The 20,055-nt window shown below is 40.1% G+C and overlaps 1 protein-coding gene across 1 annotated transcript; it reads left to right on the top strand.

Moving 5' to 3' along the window:
* The first annotated feature begins 1,107 nt into the window (after positions 1-1,107).
* On the top strand, positions 1,108-15,189 carry SUB1 (SUB1 regulator of transcription). The gene is made up of 5 exons (XM_081131163.1): positions 1,108-1,206; positions 3,734-3,806; positions 6,351-6,473; positions 9,950-10,058; positions 12,178-15,189. Exons 2-5 carry the CDS (start codon positions 3,735-3,737, stop codon positions 12,255-12,257), a joined length of 384 nt encoding a protein of 127 aa, XP_080987289.1. The 5' UTR covers positions 1,108-1,206; position 3,734; the 3' UTR covers positions 12,258-15,189.
* The last annotated feature ends 4,866 nt before the right edge of the window (positions 15,190-20,055 follow it).

Consider the following 20,055-nt stretch of genomic DNA (forward strand, 5'->3'; position numbering starts at 1 on the left):
ATCCCTCTGACATTCATCAGTCTCATCTATGCTTCCATGTCATTGAATCTATTCTGTTCATATGATTTAATTTTAATATTTTTCTTTTTTCACTTTTTCAACTTTCTCGTTGAAGTGTATCTCATATAGTGTAAAATGCCCAAATTCTAAATAAAATTTTACATCTGGATACACCAGTGCAACTACCACCCAGACCAAGATATATTTAGCATCCCATCGGGTTCCTTCATATTCACTCCCAAGTGATAGCCCTTAAGGGTAACATGATCCCCATAGATTGTTTTGCCTTTTTGGAAGGTCATATAAAAGGAAATATACAGTGTTTCATTTTTAAAAAGTGGTCATCTAGCCTGACGCTCCATGAAGGAGTGGACTAGAGCTCTGGCATTGTCCCTCAGTCTGCAGCCCCGGGAGTCAGGCTGTGCAGAGTTGGCATCATGACTCACTCCATGTATAGCCTCCCTCAACTTATTTAACCTTGTGGACCCTTGGTTTCCTCATCTATAAAATGGAGAAAATAATCATTCTTACTTTGGAAAGTGCTTGTTAGGATGAGTTCCTAATATATGTAAAGTGCCTCCTGTGGTGCCTGGCACATAGTGGGTGCTTGCTAAATATGTTGGATGAATGTAACTATATATATTCTTGGCTATAGTAGGCATTCATTAAACATATATTGAAAGAATCTACTACCTACATTGCCTTCTGTGAACTATCTTATACCTCTAGGGCTTCAGTTTAGAGAGAAAAGTGCGTGTGGCCCACGATCTCTGCAAAAATTTCTTGGAGCTTTCTGGAATTAAACACAGTGACTTGGATTTTTCCAGCTGGAGTCAAACGCTGGGGTTGGCGGGGTAGGATCATACCTGGGAAAATGGGCCAGAAGTGTTGGGGATCTTCAATACAAGAAACACTTATGGAACAAGGGCAAGGCTCGGTGTTTGTCTTTCACGTCTTATTCGCTCTCTCGTTCACTCAGATCAGACCCCCCCTTTGCTGCGTATCACTTTCAAGGCAGGTGTTCGGGGCGAGGGACGGTTCCTTTAAGGCCCTGGAAAGGGCCTCGGTGTTGGTTTCGGCGGCGAGACCACGCCCCATCACGTGCCTCGGAGGGCGGGGCGGGCCCTCTACGCTTGCGTCACGTCCGGTTCTCTGTCAGAGCGAGCTAGCGAGGGAGCAAGGGCTGTTCGGTAGCAGGAGCGCAGCGTGAGTACGCGGGACGCCGTTCCCACCCCTCGAGCCCCGTACCCTGGTGGCCCCCGCACCCTCCGCCCCGGGCCGCGAGCCGTCCGGGGCCCTCCGCTCTTCTCGGCGGTGACCGCCGCGGGAAATGGCGGCGCTGCCTGACCTAGCCCTTCCCCGCCGCGGCCTCCAGGGACCCCCTCCTCCGTCGCGGACCCCCTCCCCCGCCGCCGACCCCGCGCCCCGGCGCTGCAGTCCCCTCGGCGCCGGAAGCTGGCCCCCGGGAATGGCCGCGAGACGGGGCGCGGCGGCCCGGGCCTTCGGGGTGCGGCCGGGCGCGAGGAGCCGCGGGGAAGGGGCCGGGGTGTCCCCCGGACAAGGCTCTGGCGGCTGCGGCCGGGCGGGGGTCGGGGGCGCGTGCTGGGCCCGCTTCTCCCCGAGGCCACCCCCCGCCTCCCGGGTGGGGGGCGCTCTCGGGGAGGGGGGCTCCCGGGAGGGAGCGAGACGATCCTGTCGGAGGAGGGCGGGGGGCGCTGAGGGTAGCGGCCGGCTGGTTTGCTGGGGGAGCGAATGCTTCGAGAGAAGAAAATGGCGCTTGGTGCAAGTCCCTCCTCTTCCCGCACGGTCTGCTCCGCACTTCGCCGCCTCCCACGCCCCCTCCGTCCGACCTGTCCCCCCCGCCCCCCGCAGCGCCAGCGGTTTCCAGCCGCGGGCTTCCTGCAGGCTTCCTGGCACCGCGCGACCCCCTCCCCGGCCTTGGTGCTCGCCGCCCTCGCCCTGTACCGGGTTCATGTGCCCTTTAGTCCTAGTTTATTTTCATCTCGTCTTTCCTAATCCTCCACGCCATCCAGGACCAAAGATCTCGGTTTTTTAAGTTGTGTTTTGTATATATTCTACACTAGCGATTAGTATTGTTTGCCTGAATTATGAGCCTGCCCCCCCCCCCTTTTTTTTTTTAAACAGGAAAGGCTCATTAAGTAAATATATATATTTTGTTAAGCTCTAAGAGGCTGGCTTTAGTTATCGTTACCTTGTTTTCTTGTTAATGGACTTAATTTGGGTTAAAAAGGAGGGTGTTTTTCTTTGAAATGATCTTAGGCCCCCAGGCAGCTTTTAACAGATGGTATAGTTACGCTAGACCGTTTCAAAGTGAAAAATAGGTTATGTTTAATTTAATTAGCTTTGAAGAAACGTTTCTTGGCATTATTAGCAGCTAGCATACAAAACTGAATTGATTTGGAGATAAGGTTGTAAAATGGAGCAGTAACGGGAATAATGCATAAAACGTGGTTATGAACGTTGCTGCTCCCTTCCGAATTTACTCATCAAACTCAGCATGGCTGGGTTGGGTATGGTTTGAGCTTTCCTAGTTTAATGGCTGGGATTGGGATGGCCCACTTCTTTTACCTTGACCTCCTATTGTGGAACAGTCAGGCAAACTGCTAATACAAGGTCAGTCTAGAGTGCTAGATTATTTATGACAATGAATGAATTCTTTTTTTCTTCTTTATTTGAACATAAACTGTGTGTTGTACATTTTGGGCCCTTAATGGCATACAAAAATTAATATGACTCAGTCTCTTAAGAGGGGAGATGGAGAGAGCTAAAGATACTTTGATAATAAGCGTTCTACTACCTGGTATTGTAAGTGCGTTAAAAATAGGTACAGCATTCCTTGGAATTCTTTGAAAATTGGGATTTAGGCTTAAAAAAAAACTCAGCAAAAGTAGATACACAAGGCTCTCTGCCTTACTGTGCTCAGGCATTCAGTAAACAGCAACTTGAAAGGAAGGCACCAGACTGTGTATCTCTATCTGGAGGACCTGGGGAACTAGGGTCTTAGTAGGAATATAAGGAAAGGTTTTGCCTCTCCCACAAGCAGATTGTTCAAATTTTAGTATATTCCATAGTAGAAAATTAGTAAATGTAACAAATTGTGAATTATGTATAACTTCATGAACTCTGAATTAATACTTGTGATTTGATGACATAGTCTAAAAGCCAGAGAAAATTAAGAACATAGACAAAATATGAAAAATAGTATGACAGTGGCAAATTAATTATATCTCAACATCTGTATAGTGCAACTGTTCCTCATGTTGTGTGAATGTCGTAATTTCCTGTGGTGAATAATTTTATGTTAGGTGTCATCAGTGAGAAGTGTAAAGCAGTAATGAGAGGAGTTACTTATATTTTTCCCTGGCTTTAACAGTGATTGATGTCCGATGTTTCTTGCATTGTACCATACACATAAACATCTAACTCCACTAAAATGAAGTATAAAAAGACCCATTGGCTTTGAGAAAGGTGTGAGATGTGTATGACACTTTCTCCTTGCTGGGTTCAGAACGCTTGACTCTGCATGTTATCTTAAACTTGGAAGAGCATAGATTAGAGTATAACTTCTAGCATTGTGCTCAGTATAACAACTCCAGTACCACAGAATGGTAGAATAAACCATGGAACTTCTTAAATTTTTGATTGGGGGAGAGTTAAATTGAATGTAATAGAACAATTCATAAATCATTTACATCATATGTTTTTCTTTCAGAATGCCTAAATCAAAGGAACTTGTTTCTTCGAGCTCTTCTGGCAGCGATTCTGACAGTGAAGTTGACAAAAAGGTGACTATTACTGCACCAGGTCCTGGCTGTGATACTTAATTCAGCAATATTGCCCATACCCAGTTCTGAAGGACAGCATTGCATGTCAGAATCTTAAAATGGAAGCTTGGATGGGTGTTTCTGAAAATGGGGATGGCCCCTGGCCACATGACTTCACTCAGATGCCTAGGGTGCTGCTACATGTACACTCCTAGCCCCTAAATCAGACTCTAGCCAGCCTACAGACTTTAACTTCTGTTGAGGAACTCTAAAGCTGCAGAACCACTGCCATAGACCTAAAGGAATGGCATTAGAATTAGGCCAAAGTCACTATTTGCCATTCTTTAGAAATCTGCTTAATCTTTAGCTATTGTGTGAAGTAGTTGATCCAAATTATCTGAACTCCTGGAATGTATGTGTATGTCAGTTTTGACTGACTTCTCAGTCATTGGTGTTTATCCAACCCACAAATATTACTAAAAGTGTAGGCTTGGTACATTTTAAGTTAGAATGTTGTTTACTTTGGTTCCCTCCTTTTAGTTAAATCAACACCCAGCAAAGCTGACATGAAATTCCCCGTTTAGGCAGAATAGGCTTTTTCTTCATTAGATAACAGCTGCACTGTAAGTGGTACATTATCCCCCTTAACCACTCAAGCACCTCACACTTTAGTCAGGGCTTTCTTCCACACAGATCTGTCCTTTATCACCTGGAACCTTACACAGTGTGTCTCTGAGCTTAGCTAGCAGAGTTAATTAAAAGAGAGCTTAAGGGAGAATCTTGGAGAAGATGGACCTTTATAGGGAAGCACGACCATATTATCATCTGGAAGATTGAAATAAGGCTTCAAAGAAAACACATATACTGTAGTAGGAAATCTCAATTTTTTTATTTGCACCTAGTATAGCATTTGAATATGTTCATTTAACATATTTTTATTGAGCTTTTATGTGCCAGGCATGTACCATTCCACAGGGAATATCTAGACAGACCCCAAAATAAAGAATAATTGCTTTTGCTTACTGAGCTAAGTTTTGCTGTTTTTTCCACATAGTACTGTTAATCCTGTAAGGACTTATATTAAATACATCATTTTTTTGTTTATATACTTTATTTTATCTAGTTTCATGTAATTAGTATAACATTAAAATACATATTAGCTTAGGCTTCCCACTAAGGAGCATGACTGCCCTCTACTGTTTGGGTTGGGAACTCTTCTGGTTTTCATGGGCTGTTAGCTCATTTTGAGAATGAGGCTATATAAAAAGCTTTTGCAATAATGCTGCTTTTAAAACATTGTTTTGATTTTTTTTAAAAAAAATATCTTTATTGATTTCAGAGAGAGGAAGGGAGAGAGAGAGAAACATAAATGATGAGAATCATTGATGGGTTGCCTCCTGCACGCCCCCTGCTGGGGATCGTGCCTGAAACCCTGGCATGTCCCCTGACCCAGAATCCAGCTGTGATCTGGATCCTAGGTCTATGGTAAACTGCTGAGCCACGCCTGGCCGGGCAACATTGTTTTCGTTTTGAATGTCAGTCTAACACATTGCTGTCTATCATCAGTTAACTTTTTTGTGATGAGAAGATCTTGAATTGTTGACTTGTAGTGCCCAGTACAAAATAGGTTTAGCGTTGCCTACTCATAAATTCCCTAAGCCAGAGCATAAATAGTCATCTCCTAGAAATGGAATAAGCTGGTTGTATTTTTCCTAATTAGCACATCTCCTTTGTAGCTTTAGCAAACTTGTGGTTTCCAAAAGTTGTTTCAAAAGCAGCAGGCCCCTCATCTTGTTCCTCCCAAAGAAACCGTATGTGGGATCCTGGTCTACAAAAGAACTTTCTCTGCTTAATACCACTCTAATGCCTAAAGTATTTTTTGGGCTCTTGAGAACAGTTTGAAAACACTATTACATACCAGTGCTAGGTTAGTTTCAAAGTTTCAGTCAGGTGAAACTTGGGTAGGTTTATACTTACAATTTTTTACATAATATATGTAATCTTTTGACCCTTTAAGTCTTAAAAAGTATTGGAATCTATTGAACCTGTAGATGTAAGAAACACCCAAATTTGTAGAGAACTTTTATAAGAGTCTATTTGAGCCAAACTGGTGACATTGTCAGGAAGCAAGGTCTCAAATGTTCCGGAGAATAACAGTTTTGCAGTTTCTCATACATTTGGAATTACAAAGGAAACATAAGGAAGATTACATGAAAAGCAAGGCTGGGATTGGATTATAGGTTAGTTAACAAGACCATGTTTTCTCTTGAGGGTGACTAATCTTCTCAGGGGTCTGAAAATGAGAGGCATTTCAGAGGTGTGTTAATCTAGATGCACAGAAACAATGGACAGGGCTTAATGCAAAGATAAACCTTTTACTAAAAAGTATATGCCTGGGGTGTGACCACCCTCCATGACCTGCCCAGTTAGGAATTTATGTATCCTATCACCCTGTGAGGTTACTGTTGGTCACTGAACTTGTTCATAACCCTCTTTTTTTCATAAACCTGAGAAGTGTTATCTTAAGTGTGTGAATTTTAACCATATTCATGTTTTTCTTTCAAGTTAAAAAGGAAAAAGCAAGTTACTTCAGAAAAACCTGTAAAAAAGCAAAAGATGGGTGAAACTTCAAGAGCCCTGTCATCATCTAAGCAGAGCAGCAGCAGCAGAGATGATAACATGTTTCAGGTAAAGTTGGTTATTTTCTTAGATCCAGAGGATTTACCATATGGCTGGATCTGAACAATGATAAAAGGCCCTTAATCTGGATCCCAGGTCGACGCTTAACTGCTGAGCCACGCCTTGCTGGGCTCAACCCCTAATTTTATATGTAAAGGAACCAGGACCCACGTTTAGAGCTTATATTTTATTAGAGCATATTTGGGAAAACCAGATCTACTTTTAGGGGATGGTTATCTCACCAAAAAAGTGGGTTCAGTTCAATTTGGAAATCTTCCCATGCCTGGTAAGGGTATTAGACTCCTCACCCTTTTGAAAATGCCTCTCAGAGGAGCATAGGCCTTATTTCTAAAGTGGCTTTTCACAGACCTAGTAGTGTAGGCCTTCTAAGAGATAATATATGTTTAATTTCGTCGTTATTACTGCTTTTTCCTTGAAATGGTATTTTGGTGGTAATACTGATTTTTAATTGGCTTAACAGCACATTAGAGTACATTGGTTATGTAATATGAAATAAGGACTTTATTAGTAATGGTTTGATAATTTTATTAGAAAGATGAAGGATGCGGTTTTTGGAAGGAAAATGAGTTAGTATATTTTGTATAGTTTTTGAATGGATCGTAAATGCATTTTCTTAAAAATACATCTTTATTGATTTCAGAGATAGGAAGGGAGAGGGAGGAGGAGAGAGAGAGAAACATCAATGATGAGAGAGTCATTGATCGGCTGCCTCCTGCACACCCCCAGTGGAGATCGAGCCCGCAAGCCAGGCATGTGCCCTGACCGGGAATCGAACCATGATCTCCTGGATCCCAGGATGATGCTCAACTGCTGAGCTGTGCCTGCCAGGCAAATGCATTGTTCTTGAACGTCACTTTCCAGTTTATTGCTAGAAAAATGCATAATACTATGTAATATAATGTAAACCGACATATTGTTACATATTTACTTTATTCATAATACATGATACATAAGCATTTTTAGAGACTTCTTAAAACTTTCTATGTTGATGATGATTGTATCTGTTGAGTTTTACATCATCCTTTTCATTATTTTTCCTGCTTTATTGCTATTATTTCCAGTACAATATTGAAAAGAAGTGGTGAGGATAGGCATCCTTGCCTTGTTCCTGATCTTGGGCAATCCTGACTTTCTCCTTCTTCTAATGCCACTGTTGCTTAAACTCTGGAGGGGAATGTGTATACTGCAGTGGTTTGCTTCTCTGGTATGGGAGAGTGAAAATCCTGGGATAAACGTGCATTTTTCTGTAGGGCCCATTTTTATTTGGAGATTTGCATTGAAGCTTTATGTTAAAATGAGGGATAATATCTAAAATGCATAGTAACTTTTAGGTTCTAAGTGACTCAAATTTCGGTTGGAGTGGCAGTTAGTCTGTGTCTCTAGATTTTCCTTCATTCTGACCCCACAGCTGGTGTTCCTTGAAATGTTACCAAATTTTACACCTTTTCTCTACTTTGAATAGTTTCTTACTTAGTATACATCAAACACAAGTTATTTGAAAGTGATTAGGGACTTCAAATTGTAAATTTGTAAAGTTTTGAATATGTGGAAGGTCAGCCATGTTTGGGAGGAAGAAAATAATACCTCTTATCTTAACCTGCAGCAAACAAAAATAATTAGAACATACTTTTTGAAATTGTGGGTGAGGGTACTTCTGAGAAGTTTCTAGAGAGCAAGGGTAGAAATTAAAGTAGTTAGCCAACCATTTCTTGTGTTTACTGTGCTGTACTCTGCGCTTTACATAAAATAATTGAGTGCTTGTTGTTTCTTTTTTTTAAACAAACTGCATTTATAAGTATAACTGATATATGTGTATAAGTACTTTTTAAAAAATGTTTTTATTGATTTCAGAGAGGAAGGGAGAGGGAGATAGAAATAGAAACATCAATGATGAGAGGGTCATTGATCTGCTTCCTCCTGCACGCCCCCTACTTGGGATGGAGTATGCAATCTGGGCATGTGCCCTGACTGGGAATTGAACCGTAATGTCCTGGATCATAGGTTGGTGTTCAACCACTGAACTATGCCGGCCGGGCTGAGTGCTTGTTACTTCTTATTTAAGACTGGTAAAATGCCATTAATATGCTAATGGTGTACGTATCTCTTTTTTAAAAATAGATTTACTTTTTCTAGTGGGATTTAAAGTTTTAACCCTATTGTCAGGTTTCAGGTTTCTCAGGAATACCAGAACTTTAATATGATGATGTGTTTTAAGCACAAAAGTCATAGCTAGTTTTAAGTCAGTAAGATTGAACAGTAGGTTTAGAATGAGTGAGAGGTAAAGCTATTAGAGGTTTTGATCAGAAAGTATCATTTTGTAGTTTTAAGTGCAAGACAGTATATTAGAGTAGCGTAAGACTTCCTGGAAAGTGTTTTCAGGTACTTCGTTGAGTAAAGTGTTTCCATTCCTGTGGAATTTGTAGTTTGTATTAAAGATCAGTATTCATTTTTGAAAAATAGTTTTCTGTAGACGGTTTTAAGTTCTCAATTTGAGATAGAGTGAAGTGTATTAAAGATGTTATTTGACATGAATGTCTAAAGGGGAAAGCTATGTCATATTATTGACTCTGGATTCTTACATTCAGAATGGTTGCTAAAGCAGTATAGCTTGCTTAAGTTTATGGTTTCCTATGGTTCTGGTTTTTAATGCAAGATTTTGCTTTCTAATGATTTTTATTGTAGAAAACACAACATAAAAACTTGCTACCTTAACCATATGTTCATGTTGTGAAACATCTCCAGAACCTTTTTCATCTTGCAAAACTGTTACACAGTTAAAATAACAACACCCCTTTTCATCCCTTCCCCAGCCCCTGTAGACCACCAGTCTGCATTCTGTCTCTGAATTGGACTGCTCTAGGCACCTTATAAGTGGAATCACATAGTCGATATCTTTTGGTGACTGGCTTATATCAGTTAGCGTAATGGACTCAGGCCTGTCTGTGTTGTAGCATATGACAGGACTTCCGTCTTTTTTAAGGCTGGCTAATATCCCATTGTAGGTACACACCACATTTTGTTTATTCATTTATCAGAATATGGACATTTGGGTTGCCCCATCTCTTGGTTATTGTAAGTAATGTTGCCATGCATATGGGTGTCCAAATAAATACCTCCTCAAGAGCTTGCTTTTATTTCTTGTAGATACATACCCAGAAGTGGGACTGCTGGATCATATGTTCTATTTTTTTTGAGGAACCTCCATACTGTTTTCTGTTTCCATAGTGGTTGCACTATTTTGCTAATGATTCTTTTAATGTAAAATGATTGGAAATGTGAGATGTGCTTGTTGAGTTCTGTCTCTTTAGGAAAAAAATTTTAATAGTGACATTTCCTTTGGTTGTAGTTTTGATATTGAGAGTAGTTATTTTTGTGATTAAAGGTATCATAAGTATGCAGTAAGTTGTGAATATAAATGTGGACTGTAGAAATTAATACATTTTTATGTTTTGTTTCTTTTGCAGATTGGGAAAATGAGGTACGTCAGCGTTCGGGACTTTAAAGGAAAAGTCCTAATTGATATTAGAGAATATTGGATGGATCCAGAAGGTGAAATGAAACCAGGAAGAAAAGGTGAGATTTAATTTCCTGAATTTGGTGCTGATTGATATTGGGACTAAATTAAAAATTAAGTGACGTACCTTGTTTGAAATTGAAATAATGTTGGCAGTGCACTAGGAAGATCCACGGTTGATTCACTGTCTTCTGTAGTCTTTTTTTGGGTACCACACAACTTACTTCCTTCTTATTTTTTAATCCTCACCTGAGGATGTGTTTCTATTGATTCTAGAAAGAGGAATGGGGGTGGGGGAGAGAAAGAGAAGGTGAGGGGGAAAAAGAGAGAGGGAGGGAGAGAGAGAGGGAGAGAGAGGTGGATGTGAGAGAGAGACATCAATTGACTCCCTCCAGTACTCGACCTGATGGGAGATTAAACCCACAACCTTTTGGTATATGGGATGACTCTCCAACCAACTGAGCCACTTGTCCAGGACAACACTTATTTTAATGAGGTGTCTTAAATATAGCTGTTGGAATAAAACCCATAACAAATAGTGCTCCTAATATCACTCCAGTTGGCTACTAATTTACTTGAATGTAACTTAAATTTGTTTTTACATTAATTCTGAAGTAGAGGAGGCACTATCTGGGAAGTCTGTTGTAAATCCTGGTTCACAATGTTTTCTTTTGGATATTCTTTAGGGTGGTGTCCTTTAAGTGGGTTTTTGTCTTTTGTGCTTCATCCGGCATCATACAAGTGTACTTTATTAATTCACCAAATAGCTAGAGAACATTTGTGTGCCAGCATAAATTCATAGGTAATCTGGGTAGTTAGCTGCTTTAGGTTGATCCTTAGCTAATGAAAAAAATGCCTCATTCTTTTATTCTGCCTGTAAGCCATTTTGAAAGATACGGCTTGTTTCCTTCATGTTATTTTAGGTTTATGAAACTTAACTTTCATACCCGTTTACATTTGTTCTGGATTGGTCATTCCAGCTGTTCTATTGTGTCCAAAGCCAGATTTCTTCTCAAATTTCTGCAAACGTGTAACTAAAACAATAAGACTAGTTTTTTAAAGCCCTTCTTAGGTGTTGTCCCAATACATTCTCCTCCTTCCTCTTAGTTTTGTGGCCTCCTTGCAGTTTTCTGAGAAGTACATTAATTCTTCAATTCCAGTTTATTTCTCTATTTGTATGGGTCTGATATTAGAATATTGGAAGTTTAAAGTACAAAGTTCTTTCCGTTCAAACTGTTAGTTCTTAAATAGTACAGACATGTCATTTGCTAACATTTTAAAAGAGTGATAGACCAAGCTTTTAATTCAGATCAGCCAATATAATTCACAACAACCCTTACAAGAACCATTTTGTATTTATTTTTAAAAAAATAGTTTTATTGATTTTTAAAGAGACTGGAAGGGAGAGGGAGAGAGAGAAACATCCATGTGAGAGTGCAACATCAATTGGCTGCCTCCTGCATGCCCCCTATGGGGACTGAGCCAGCAACCAGGGCATGTGCCCTTGACTGGGAATCAAACTGGCAACCTCCTGGTGCATGGGACAACGCTCAAGCAACTGAGCCACACTGGCCAGGGATAAGTACCATTTTAATGACCAGGAAACAGGCTCAGAGGTAATGTAATTGTTTTAAGGTCATATAGGTAGTGATATGTGAGACTGTGATTTAAACCCTGACGCATAACTCTAGAGTGTACATTCCAAGAAGTCCTGTATGGATCATATCCCAGGGATTTTCTAAAGTGAAATGAATGCTTCTAGAAGAACTCAGCACAAGGGTCACTCACCTTGAGTTCCTGTGGAAATTTTGAGCAAATGTTGGAACCAGCAGGATGTAGAAATGGGGTGTCAAATACCAAATCTGGACCATGCCACTTAGCTTGCTAGTTTGCAAGCAATTGTGAGATACATCTTCACGTCACCATTTGTTCTCCCTGAGCCGAGTATGCATCATGCAGGATGCAGTGTTGGAAGTAAAACTAGATGTAATATTGATCTTCTCAGGTAATTGTGATGAATCTGTAATTAACAAATTAAGAGATTTTGTTCTCAGTGTTACACCGTCGTACCATTTTAAAGTGGCAATTTTGATAAAAACAGTATTTCAGTTGGAAGTTTGAAAATCCTCGAAAGCTTAAATAAATTTTCAACTTTTGATTTTTAAAACTTTGTTTTAGGTATTTCTTTAAATCCCGAGCAGTGGAGCCAGCTGAAGGAACAGATTTCTGACATTGATGATGCAGTGAGGAAACTGTAAAGTCAGAGCCATATAAAACCTGTACTGTTCTAGTTGTACTGTTCTGTCTTTTTACATTGGCTTTTGTTTTTTAAACGTTGTTTTCCAAGCTGTTGTATATTTGGATTGCAGAACAATTTGTAAGAATACTTTTTTTTAATGTGCATTATTAAAAATGTTCTGAGTGAAGCTAATTGTCAACTTTATTAAGGGGGATTGCTTTGTGCCCACCACCACCTAGTGTAAAATAAAATGAAGTAATACAATCTAACTGTTGTGGCCTTCTTTGAGCAGAAGAACTGTTACTATTTAAGGCCAAAAGTTAACAGTTTATAGACCTTTTAATTTCAACTCGGCTTTTACATTCAAAAGGATTTATATTGTATTGAATTTATAAACTTGATCTGTGAAATCCACAGTTGATCCGCTTTCTGCTAAACAAATATCTAGGCTTTGATTTTCCACCCCAGCGATACTTCACTTTCCCCTTATCTTCACTTTGTTTTCCTTTAATAACTTGTCATATTCAGTTTTCCTTTCACTTTTTGCTCTTTTTCTTAAATATATTTTGCTAATCTGGAAAGTCAGTGAAACTGTCAAAATGTTAGTTATCTCAGTAAGGTACTTGTAATTAAAATATATGAGAACTACAGTTACTAATTCTACTGTATTAAATATTAGGACATATAGTTTGATAAACAACATGGCTTGTATGAAAACTCTGAGCAAGTTAGTGTATGTCATGACCTGTAGTGTTCTGTGTAGTAATCTTATTGTTTAGTCTGCAGAAAATAATGACTTAGGTGTCTGATTTGCTTTCACTTATTAAACGTTCACCATAGGATGATGTCTATAAAATCAGATATTGTTAAATTAGACTAGGATTTAATAAAAATTGTGAAAGCTTACTGGCCTAACATTTTCATTTTATAACACTGAGTATGAATTACATATAGCCAGAGATATCACGGAGCTTTACTGTTATAGTAGGTAATGTGGTTGGTTTTTAGGGGAAAGAGCATATACTTGTGGTTTTTGGCCTTTGCTTCAGTGGGCTTTGTTCTTTTGCAGTTAATCTGCTGGACTTAAATAAATGTTACTGAGTTTTAGCAGGCACTCTGATAGGATTTTCACTGAACCAGTGATAAGGCAGACACAGATTGAGGCACAGGTTTCAGGGGCTTGGCAGCAATAAACAGGGCATGGTGTGCCTTAGGGAAAGAATGTAAGGGAGCTATAACTGAAGTTAAGGCAGTGAAGGCAGGGGAGTTCTCTGCAAACTAATGATATTTTGATCATGTTGATAGGACACAATTCTAGATAGAATAGTAAAAAGAAAGGTTTAAAGACGTGAAAAATTCTTGTTGACAAATTATTTTTGATAGCTAAAATAAAGAATTGGTTACTGCCATATCAGAGAGTTGCACTATTATACCAACTTTAATTGCTAACTATATCTAGAACATTTTGTAGACTCGTCAAGGACTTCACCTCAAAACCACCTGCCAGGCCACAGTTACTAATTTATCTGGCAGCTATTCTAAGTATTTTTTTGACATTTTTAGATTTTTATTTTTATTTTTTAGTGTTTTCAGCAGTAGCCCTAATCAGTACATAATTGGGGAAATAAATTCTCTTCTGGTATTTGAACCTTCATCAAATAATATGTACCAAAAGTGTTTTATACAGTGTGTTTTAGACAAATCATACTTGATTGATAACCTGTTTTTGGAAACATGTAGTGTCCTGTTAACTTGATTGGGTAGATTTGTAAAGTATTCCTTATATATACAGAAAAGGTAGTTAGAACACAGAACTTTGATTTTGGTGTAGATGGAGAGGGGGTAATGGCTGAATATCCTAGGTTTATATGCATTTAAGGAGTGTATGCATTTTGAAACAATCTGCTAATAGATGGTGCTGAAATCTATTATTAGGCATTTTCTAGCTGTTCAGCTTGTGTTGTTAACCCCATATAAGGAGTGCTTCTCTGGCACAATTTGGTAAGTTGACTGCTAAATTCATTTAAATAATGTTACTGGATAGGCAGTATATAGGAATTAATCTTTTCTTGTGTGTAGGAAAGGATGAAAACTGGGTTAAAATAGCCAAATTTACTTGTACTGAAAGAAAGTGTACTTTGTTTTCTGTTTAAACTTTATCTTCTTTGGTGAGATTCTTCAGGAAGAAAGCTTGGCATTTTGGGCTAGCCATATCTTACTGTGTAATGCCAAGATGAATTTAATTAACATCAGCCCTTGAATGTACCCAGCATCAGGGCTTTTCTAATGGGGTTTTACTCTGTCTTTTCAAGTACAAGTAGCATTTGATCAAATTTTCAATGCTCTTGGCATTTTATTAAAAGAACAACCACTAAAAAAGAAAAACTGTATATAATTTGATGATTCTCTTGTTTTGCTTCATAAATGCTTAAGAACTTCTTTTGAAGACTGTTCCTACCTCATTAGCTAGTCAAGACCCTGTGATGATCAACCTATTCCACATAATATTTTTGGAAAAAAGAATTATGAAAATAAGTATGTACATCTTGGCCTTGGCTATTGAGGGGAAAAGAGAAAGAACTGAGAAGTAAGTGTTCCTGACATGGCTGTGTTAGAAAAGTACTATAAAAGTTTGAAATATTAAAGAAGCGCTGGCTAATATTTAGGTATTTCTCTTGATAGTCTTTGCTATTCACTTTTTATGGAAATTCAGTAAAAACACTCAAAAGTGTTTGTGTGTGTGTGTCTGTGTGTGCGTGTGTTTTTTTTTTTTTTAGTGGTGTTTTTCCAGATAAATTCTAGGGGTGAACCTTTACATAGTCACAAGTATGTAATTCTGTAACTGGAATACCTGTATGCTTTGCTTGGTACATCTTCCATGGAGATGTCAATGAATATACTCCTCCATCTGTGAATATTTTAAATGTTGAAATAAAAAATAAGAAACCTGCCCTATGTGTCAGCCCAGTTTTACATGCCTGAACATGAATGTCTGCGTCGTCTATCAAATAGATTTCACTAATGAATGGATGCCTTTCTGTGTGAGGGTTTTTGGAGTGTGAATTAGCCTTAGCACGTTAAGTCTTCCGAGGACCTCGGGGACTGGACTGTCCACCGGGTCCAGTTGGAAGAACGTAAATACTGAGGTGTACACAGCCTCCTTCCTTTGCCCTGTGGATGTTTGCGGTCTAAGTATCCCTGGCTATACTTAACTGTGTAATGGGCTTCTTGGTATATTTCTTTTTCTTTTTCTTTTTTTAAATATGTCTTTATTGATTTCAGAGAGAGGAAAAGAGAGGGAGTGAGAGATAGAAACATCGATGAGAGAGCCATTGATCGAGCCCGCAACCCGGGCATGTGCCCTGACCGGGAATTGAACCCCGATCGCCTGGATCCTAGGTCGATACTCAACCGCTGAGCCACGCCCGGCCAGGCTTGGTGTATTTCAAACAGAGTTTCATTTGTGAAGCATTTTCCCCTTAATTAGTGCTCTTGCTTAGTTATGTATTGAGATCTCGTACAAATTTCTGTTCAGGTAAGTTTACACAGGGATAGAAAGGTCCATGGAACACTACTTATTTAATTTTGCTCCACCTGGTCAACTGTAAAACATACTCAAAAATCTAGTCAAGAAAAAAAAAGTATTGAATCACTGACTTGACGATTTTGTAGTATGGCTCAAAGGCGTAATGGAGCCAGAAAGGGGGTTTGAAAATCGTGAAACATTGAAAAAATTATATGGAATTATTTACTGTATAACAGTTCATCCCAGACTTAATGTCCCTCTGAGTAAAAGACACTGTTACACAGGACTTTTCTCCACTCGCTTTATAGAAAAAGTCCGTTACAGCGTTCAGACCTTCCCAGACATTCTTTTACAGCCATTTTAGTCCTAGATTAACAGTGACCTGTTTCTGACTAAAGTGGTGAAACACTCCTCTCCTAATTTCACTCGTAGGCGTTTGAGAGTTTAAAATAGTTGATCCTTCTGCTGGATAACTTGAGGTTGGGAGTGGTTTAGGCCACTTCCATTCTTTAACTGCCAGAATAGAAATCGTCCTGAATTTCAGTGGCTGGATGCTATCACTACTATAACCTTTCTTGGTAAGAAAAACCACTTTATACAAAGTCTTTTTCCTACCGCCAGGTCAGAACTTCTAAAGTTGCTCGTGTAATGGCTCATGAGTCTTGGTCCTGCTCCCTGATTAAGCCTGAGACTTGTGACAGCTCCCACTCCGGCTCTATTTTCCAAATAAGTGGTTGCAAGAATGGTACAGAGAACTCCCATATATCCCTTTACCCAGAGACCCCATTCAGATTTTGCCAGTTCCAATGTCTATAGCAAAAGCTGCCAACCCACCTGATTTGTCTCTAGTCTTAAGTCTGACAAAGTACCTCAGTTTTTCCTTGACTTTTACAACCTTGACATCTCTGAAGTTTGGTAATTTGTGGGCCGCTTGTGATGTTGACAAGGGCGGGGAAGGCAGTCCGAGGAGTGGAGACCCAGCAGCTTGGTTATGAAGGATGGAGAAATGGGATGGTGGCTACGGAAGGATGTTGCTCCTAGGGCGGGGTGTGTGACTGAAGCTGACATCTGAGTGACAGTGCAGATTTGACTGTTCAGTACACCTTTAAATTGACTGTCAGCTACTGTTACAACCACTTCACTTTTCAGCTTCTTCCTAAGTGCCACCTGAACCATGAACACTTCTAATAATTTTAAAGAAAAAAAATATACCTATTTTACCCCATGGTAACATCAAGAATCTGATCATGCCCTGGCTGGTGTGGCTCGGTTGGGCGTCGTCCCAGGCACTGAAAGGTTGCCAGGCCACTTCCTGGTCAGGGCTCATACCCAGGTTGCAAGTTCAATCCCCAGTCGGGGCGTGTGCCGGAGGCAACCGATCTCTCCCTCTGACCCCCCCCCCCATCTCAAATAAATAACAAAAGAAAATTCAGAATTTGGTAGCGTGGAATGAAGTAGAGTCGTAGGTCAAGAGTTTGATAGACCAAATGGCTGTGGCACTTCATCATAGTGGCAAGTTGTGACTATAAAGATTTTGTAGACCTCTGACAGCCAGGTGAAGGGAGGTGTGTGGGGAAAGTAAAAGGAAAAGTCATCAACATAAAAATAAGACAAAGAGCTAGAGAGCCTTCATTGCTGCTTGGATGGAGTCTCATCTCTGCTCACAGAGCAGTTCTGGGACAGGCCCATGACTGGGTTGTGAGAGCTGTACAATTGGAGCACCAATTAAATGCTCAGTCCTATATCTCTAAGGGCACTAGTTGGGCCACACCCGCCCTACTGCCTCCAGCCCCATAGCCAGAATTAGATCCCAACATTTCCTGTTAGAATGACAGGGCCTCCTCCAGGAGGAGAGCCTATAGATGAAGAATTTAACAGTCCTCCGTTGCAGGAGTGCAGGGAGCATTTGTGGGAGTAGCTCCTGAGTGTGTTAGACCAGTGGGGTCATAGATGGGAGCGGCCCCCTCTTACATCTAGTAACCACTTGAAGAATGTGCATTCCATCCAGTGACCTTGGACTTCATTCCTCCCCACCCCCCTCATGTTTTATTTTGAAAAATTTCAAATCTACAGAAAAGTTGAATGAACAGTAAAAGGAACATCCTTATATCCTTCATCTATTATTTCACATTCTGTCTCTTTTGCTGAACTGCTTGAAAGTAAATTACAGATACATACATACATATACACATATATAGATACATATATAAACACATTCATACATATATGCATAATATACAAATCTTTTTGGGTGAACTATTTGAAAGTAAACTATAGACATTTCATTGCTAAGTGCTTCAGTATGCATTTCTTAGGAACAGACTTATTAACACAAGTAACACTTTTAATGGAAAATTACTGTATTTTCCAAAACAAAAATAGCGAGAAGAGTCACATCATTTTATATATTACCAATCTCTTTGCTAGGAGATAGCTGGATCCTCCTGTCTGCTCCTGCAGATAACCTTCTGTAGTACATCGTTTGGGTTGAAGTGTATGAAGAAAATTCAGTCTCACAGACACACATATTTGGAAAAGGGAGAAGTATTTTAAAATAGGCTTTTCAGATAATTGTGGTTATTTTTTGATAACCACAAAGCTTGACAAGTGAGAGTTTCTGAAAGGTTAGTTGCACTATGCAATTTTTGCTTGAATTCTACCAGCAACAACAAAAATGGTCAGTTGTTTTCCTTGAGTGACAGGCCGGTTTGTTCATTTTTGAGAAATGTCAGCCAAATCCATGCCTGAATCACCCTAGTTTGTCAGTTATTCCTACAGGTAAAGCGATGCTCCCTGGAGGAAAATGATAGCTCAGTTCATAATCCAAACAATGGTGCTGTGCTTTTCCTTGAGACTGCTGTTGAACTTCAGCCTTTCCCAAGAATAGAGACATCCTCTTAGCTAACCTCACAATGATTACACCTCTAGAAAAATTCAGGAATTCTATCTTATATTCAGTTTATATTTAAATTTCCCCAGTTGTCCCCCCAGATGCTCTTTGTTTCTTCCCCTGGTACAGTATTTGATCAAGGTTCATGCCTTCATTTGGATATTAGTCTCTTTTAATCTGAAATAATTATCTACTACTTTTGTTGTTCATAACATTGACTTAAAAGAGTCCAAGCCAAGTATCTTGTACTATGTCCCACATTCTGGATTTGTCTGTTTCCTCATGGCTCAATTCAGGTTGATGACATGTCTTTTGCAAGAATACTACAGAGTGAAGTTCTCATTGTATGACACCCTAAGGCCCATCAGGCCAGGTTGCTTCCTTTGCTCTGAGAGATCACTAGGTTAGCCAAGGGGGTGATTGCTAGACCTCTCCATTTTAAAGACACCTTCCCTCACCCTTCTAATTCTTTGAAAAGCATGTAAGTTTGGGGACCTAGGGTGGAAGGGAGGAATGGTTCCCATGAATTGGCAGTGGGGATGGCCCTTTGGCCACCTTAGGCTTCTTAGGCCCCTGAACCAATAGGTGGAATTTTGTATGGACTGAGATGATTGATACTGACTGTCCGGAAGTAACTGGGCTGTGGGGAACTATGCTTGGGAACCAGGGGATTTATTGGTGATCTTTTGTACTCCCTTGACCAGTTGTCCTGGTGAGTGAAAACCTGGAACAATCCACAAAGGAAAGAAGACTTTGAGCTCCCCATCTGGAAAAGAACTCTGGCCCAGCCAATATGCTGGGAGAAGTTAAGGGGAACGGGGAATGGGCAGTGGGAAAAGGCAGCTACAGTGACCAACACAGGCCTCCCAGAAGTCACAGCTGTGTTTTATGTAACTTAATTGTTTCTTGTGTCCCTCTGTTTGAAATAAGTTATGTGGATAACACCAATGCTGGCTAAAGTTTTAGGTTTAGGCGAGAGTATGAGAAAATTGCTGTCAGCTTGACATGAGATGGGAGGTGATAGAACTTCATGCCCATTCTGTGATGGGGGCTCAATCCTTCACCAGATGAAGGACCAGAGAGGATGCTGAATGCAAAAAGGCCGTGTATATATTCTGCCTATTCCTCCAGGTCATCATACACTCTGCTCTGTATGGATTGTATCCTCGGCCTGTGCTCTCTAGTTTCTGGTTGCGTTTGATCCATGGCGAAAGGAGAGTGAGGTGGAGCGGGGTCAGGCTGGCTGTGTATCTCATCTCTACTCCACCCAAGGTGACTTCTATCTGAACTTCTTTTGGGTTCTAGCAATTGCTCCTTCCCCTCGCCTTTTGGCTGTGGGATGGTAATAGTCTTCCATTATTACTACCCCAGGGTTATAGCATGGTTACCCTTTGGTTTTCT

The sequence above is a fragment of the Miniopterus schreibersii genome (assembly GCF_964146895.1).
Source record: "Miniopterus schreibersii genome assembly, chromosome: 3".
In the NCBI taxonomy this organism is placed as follows: domain Eukaryota; kingdom Metazoa; phylum Chordata; class Mammalia; order Chiroptera; family Miniopteridae; genus Miniopterus; species Miniopterus schreibersii.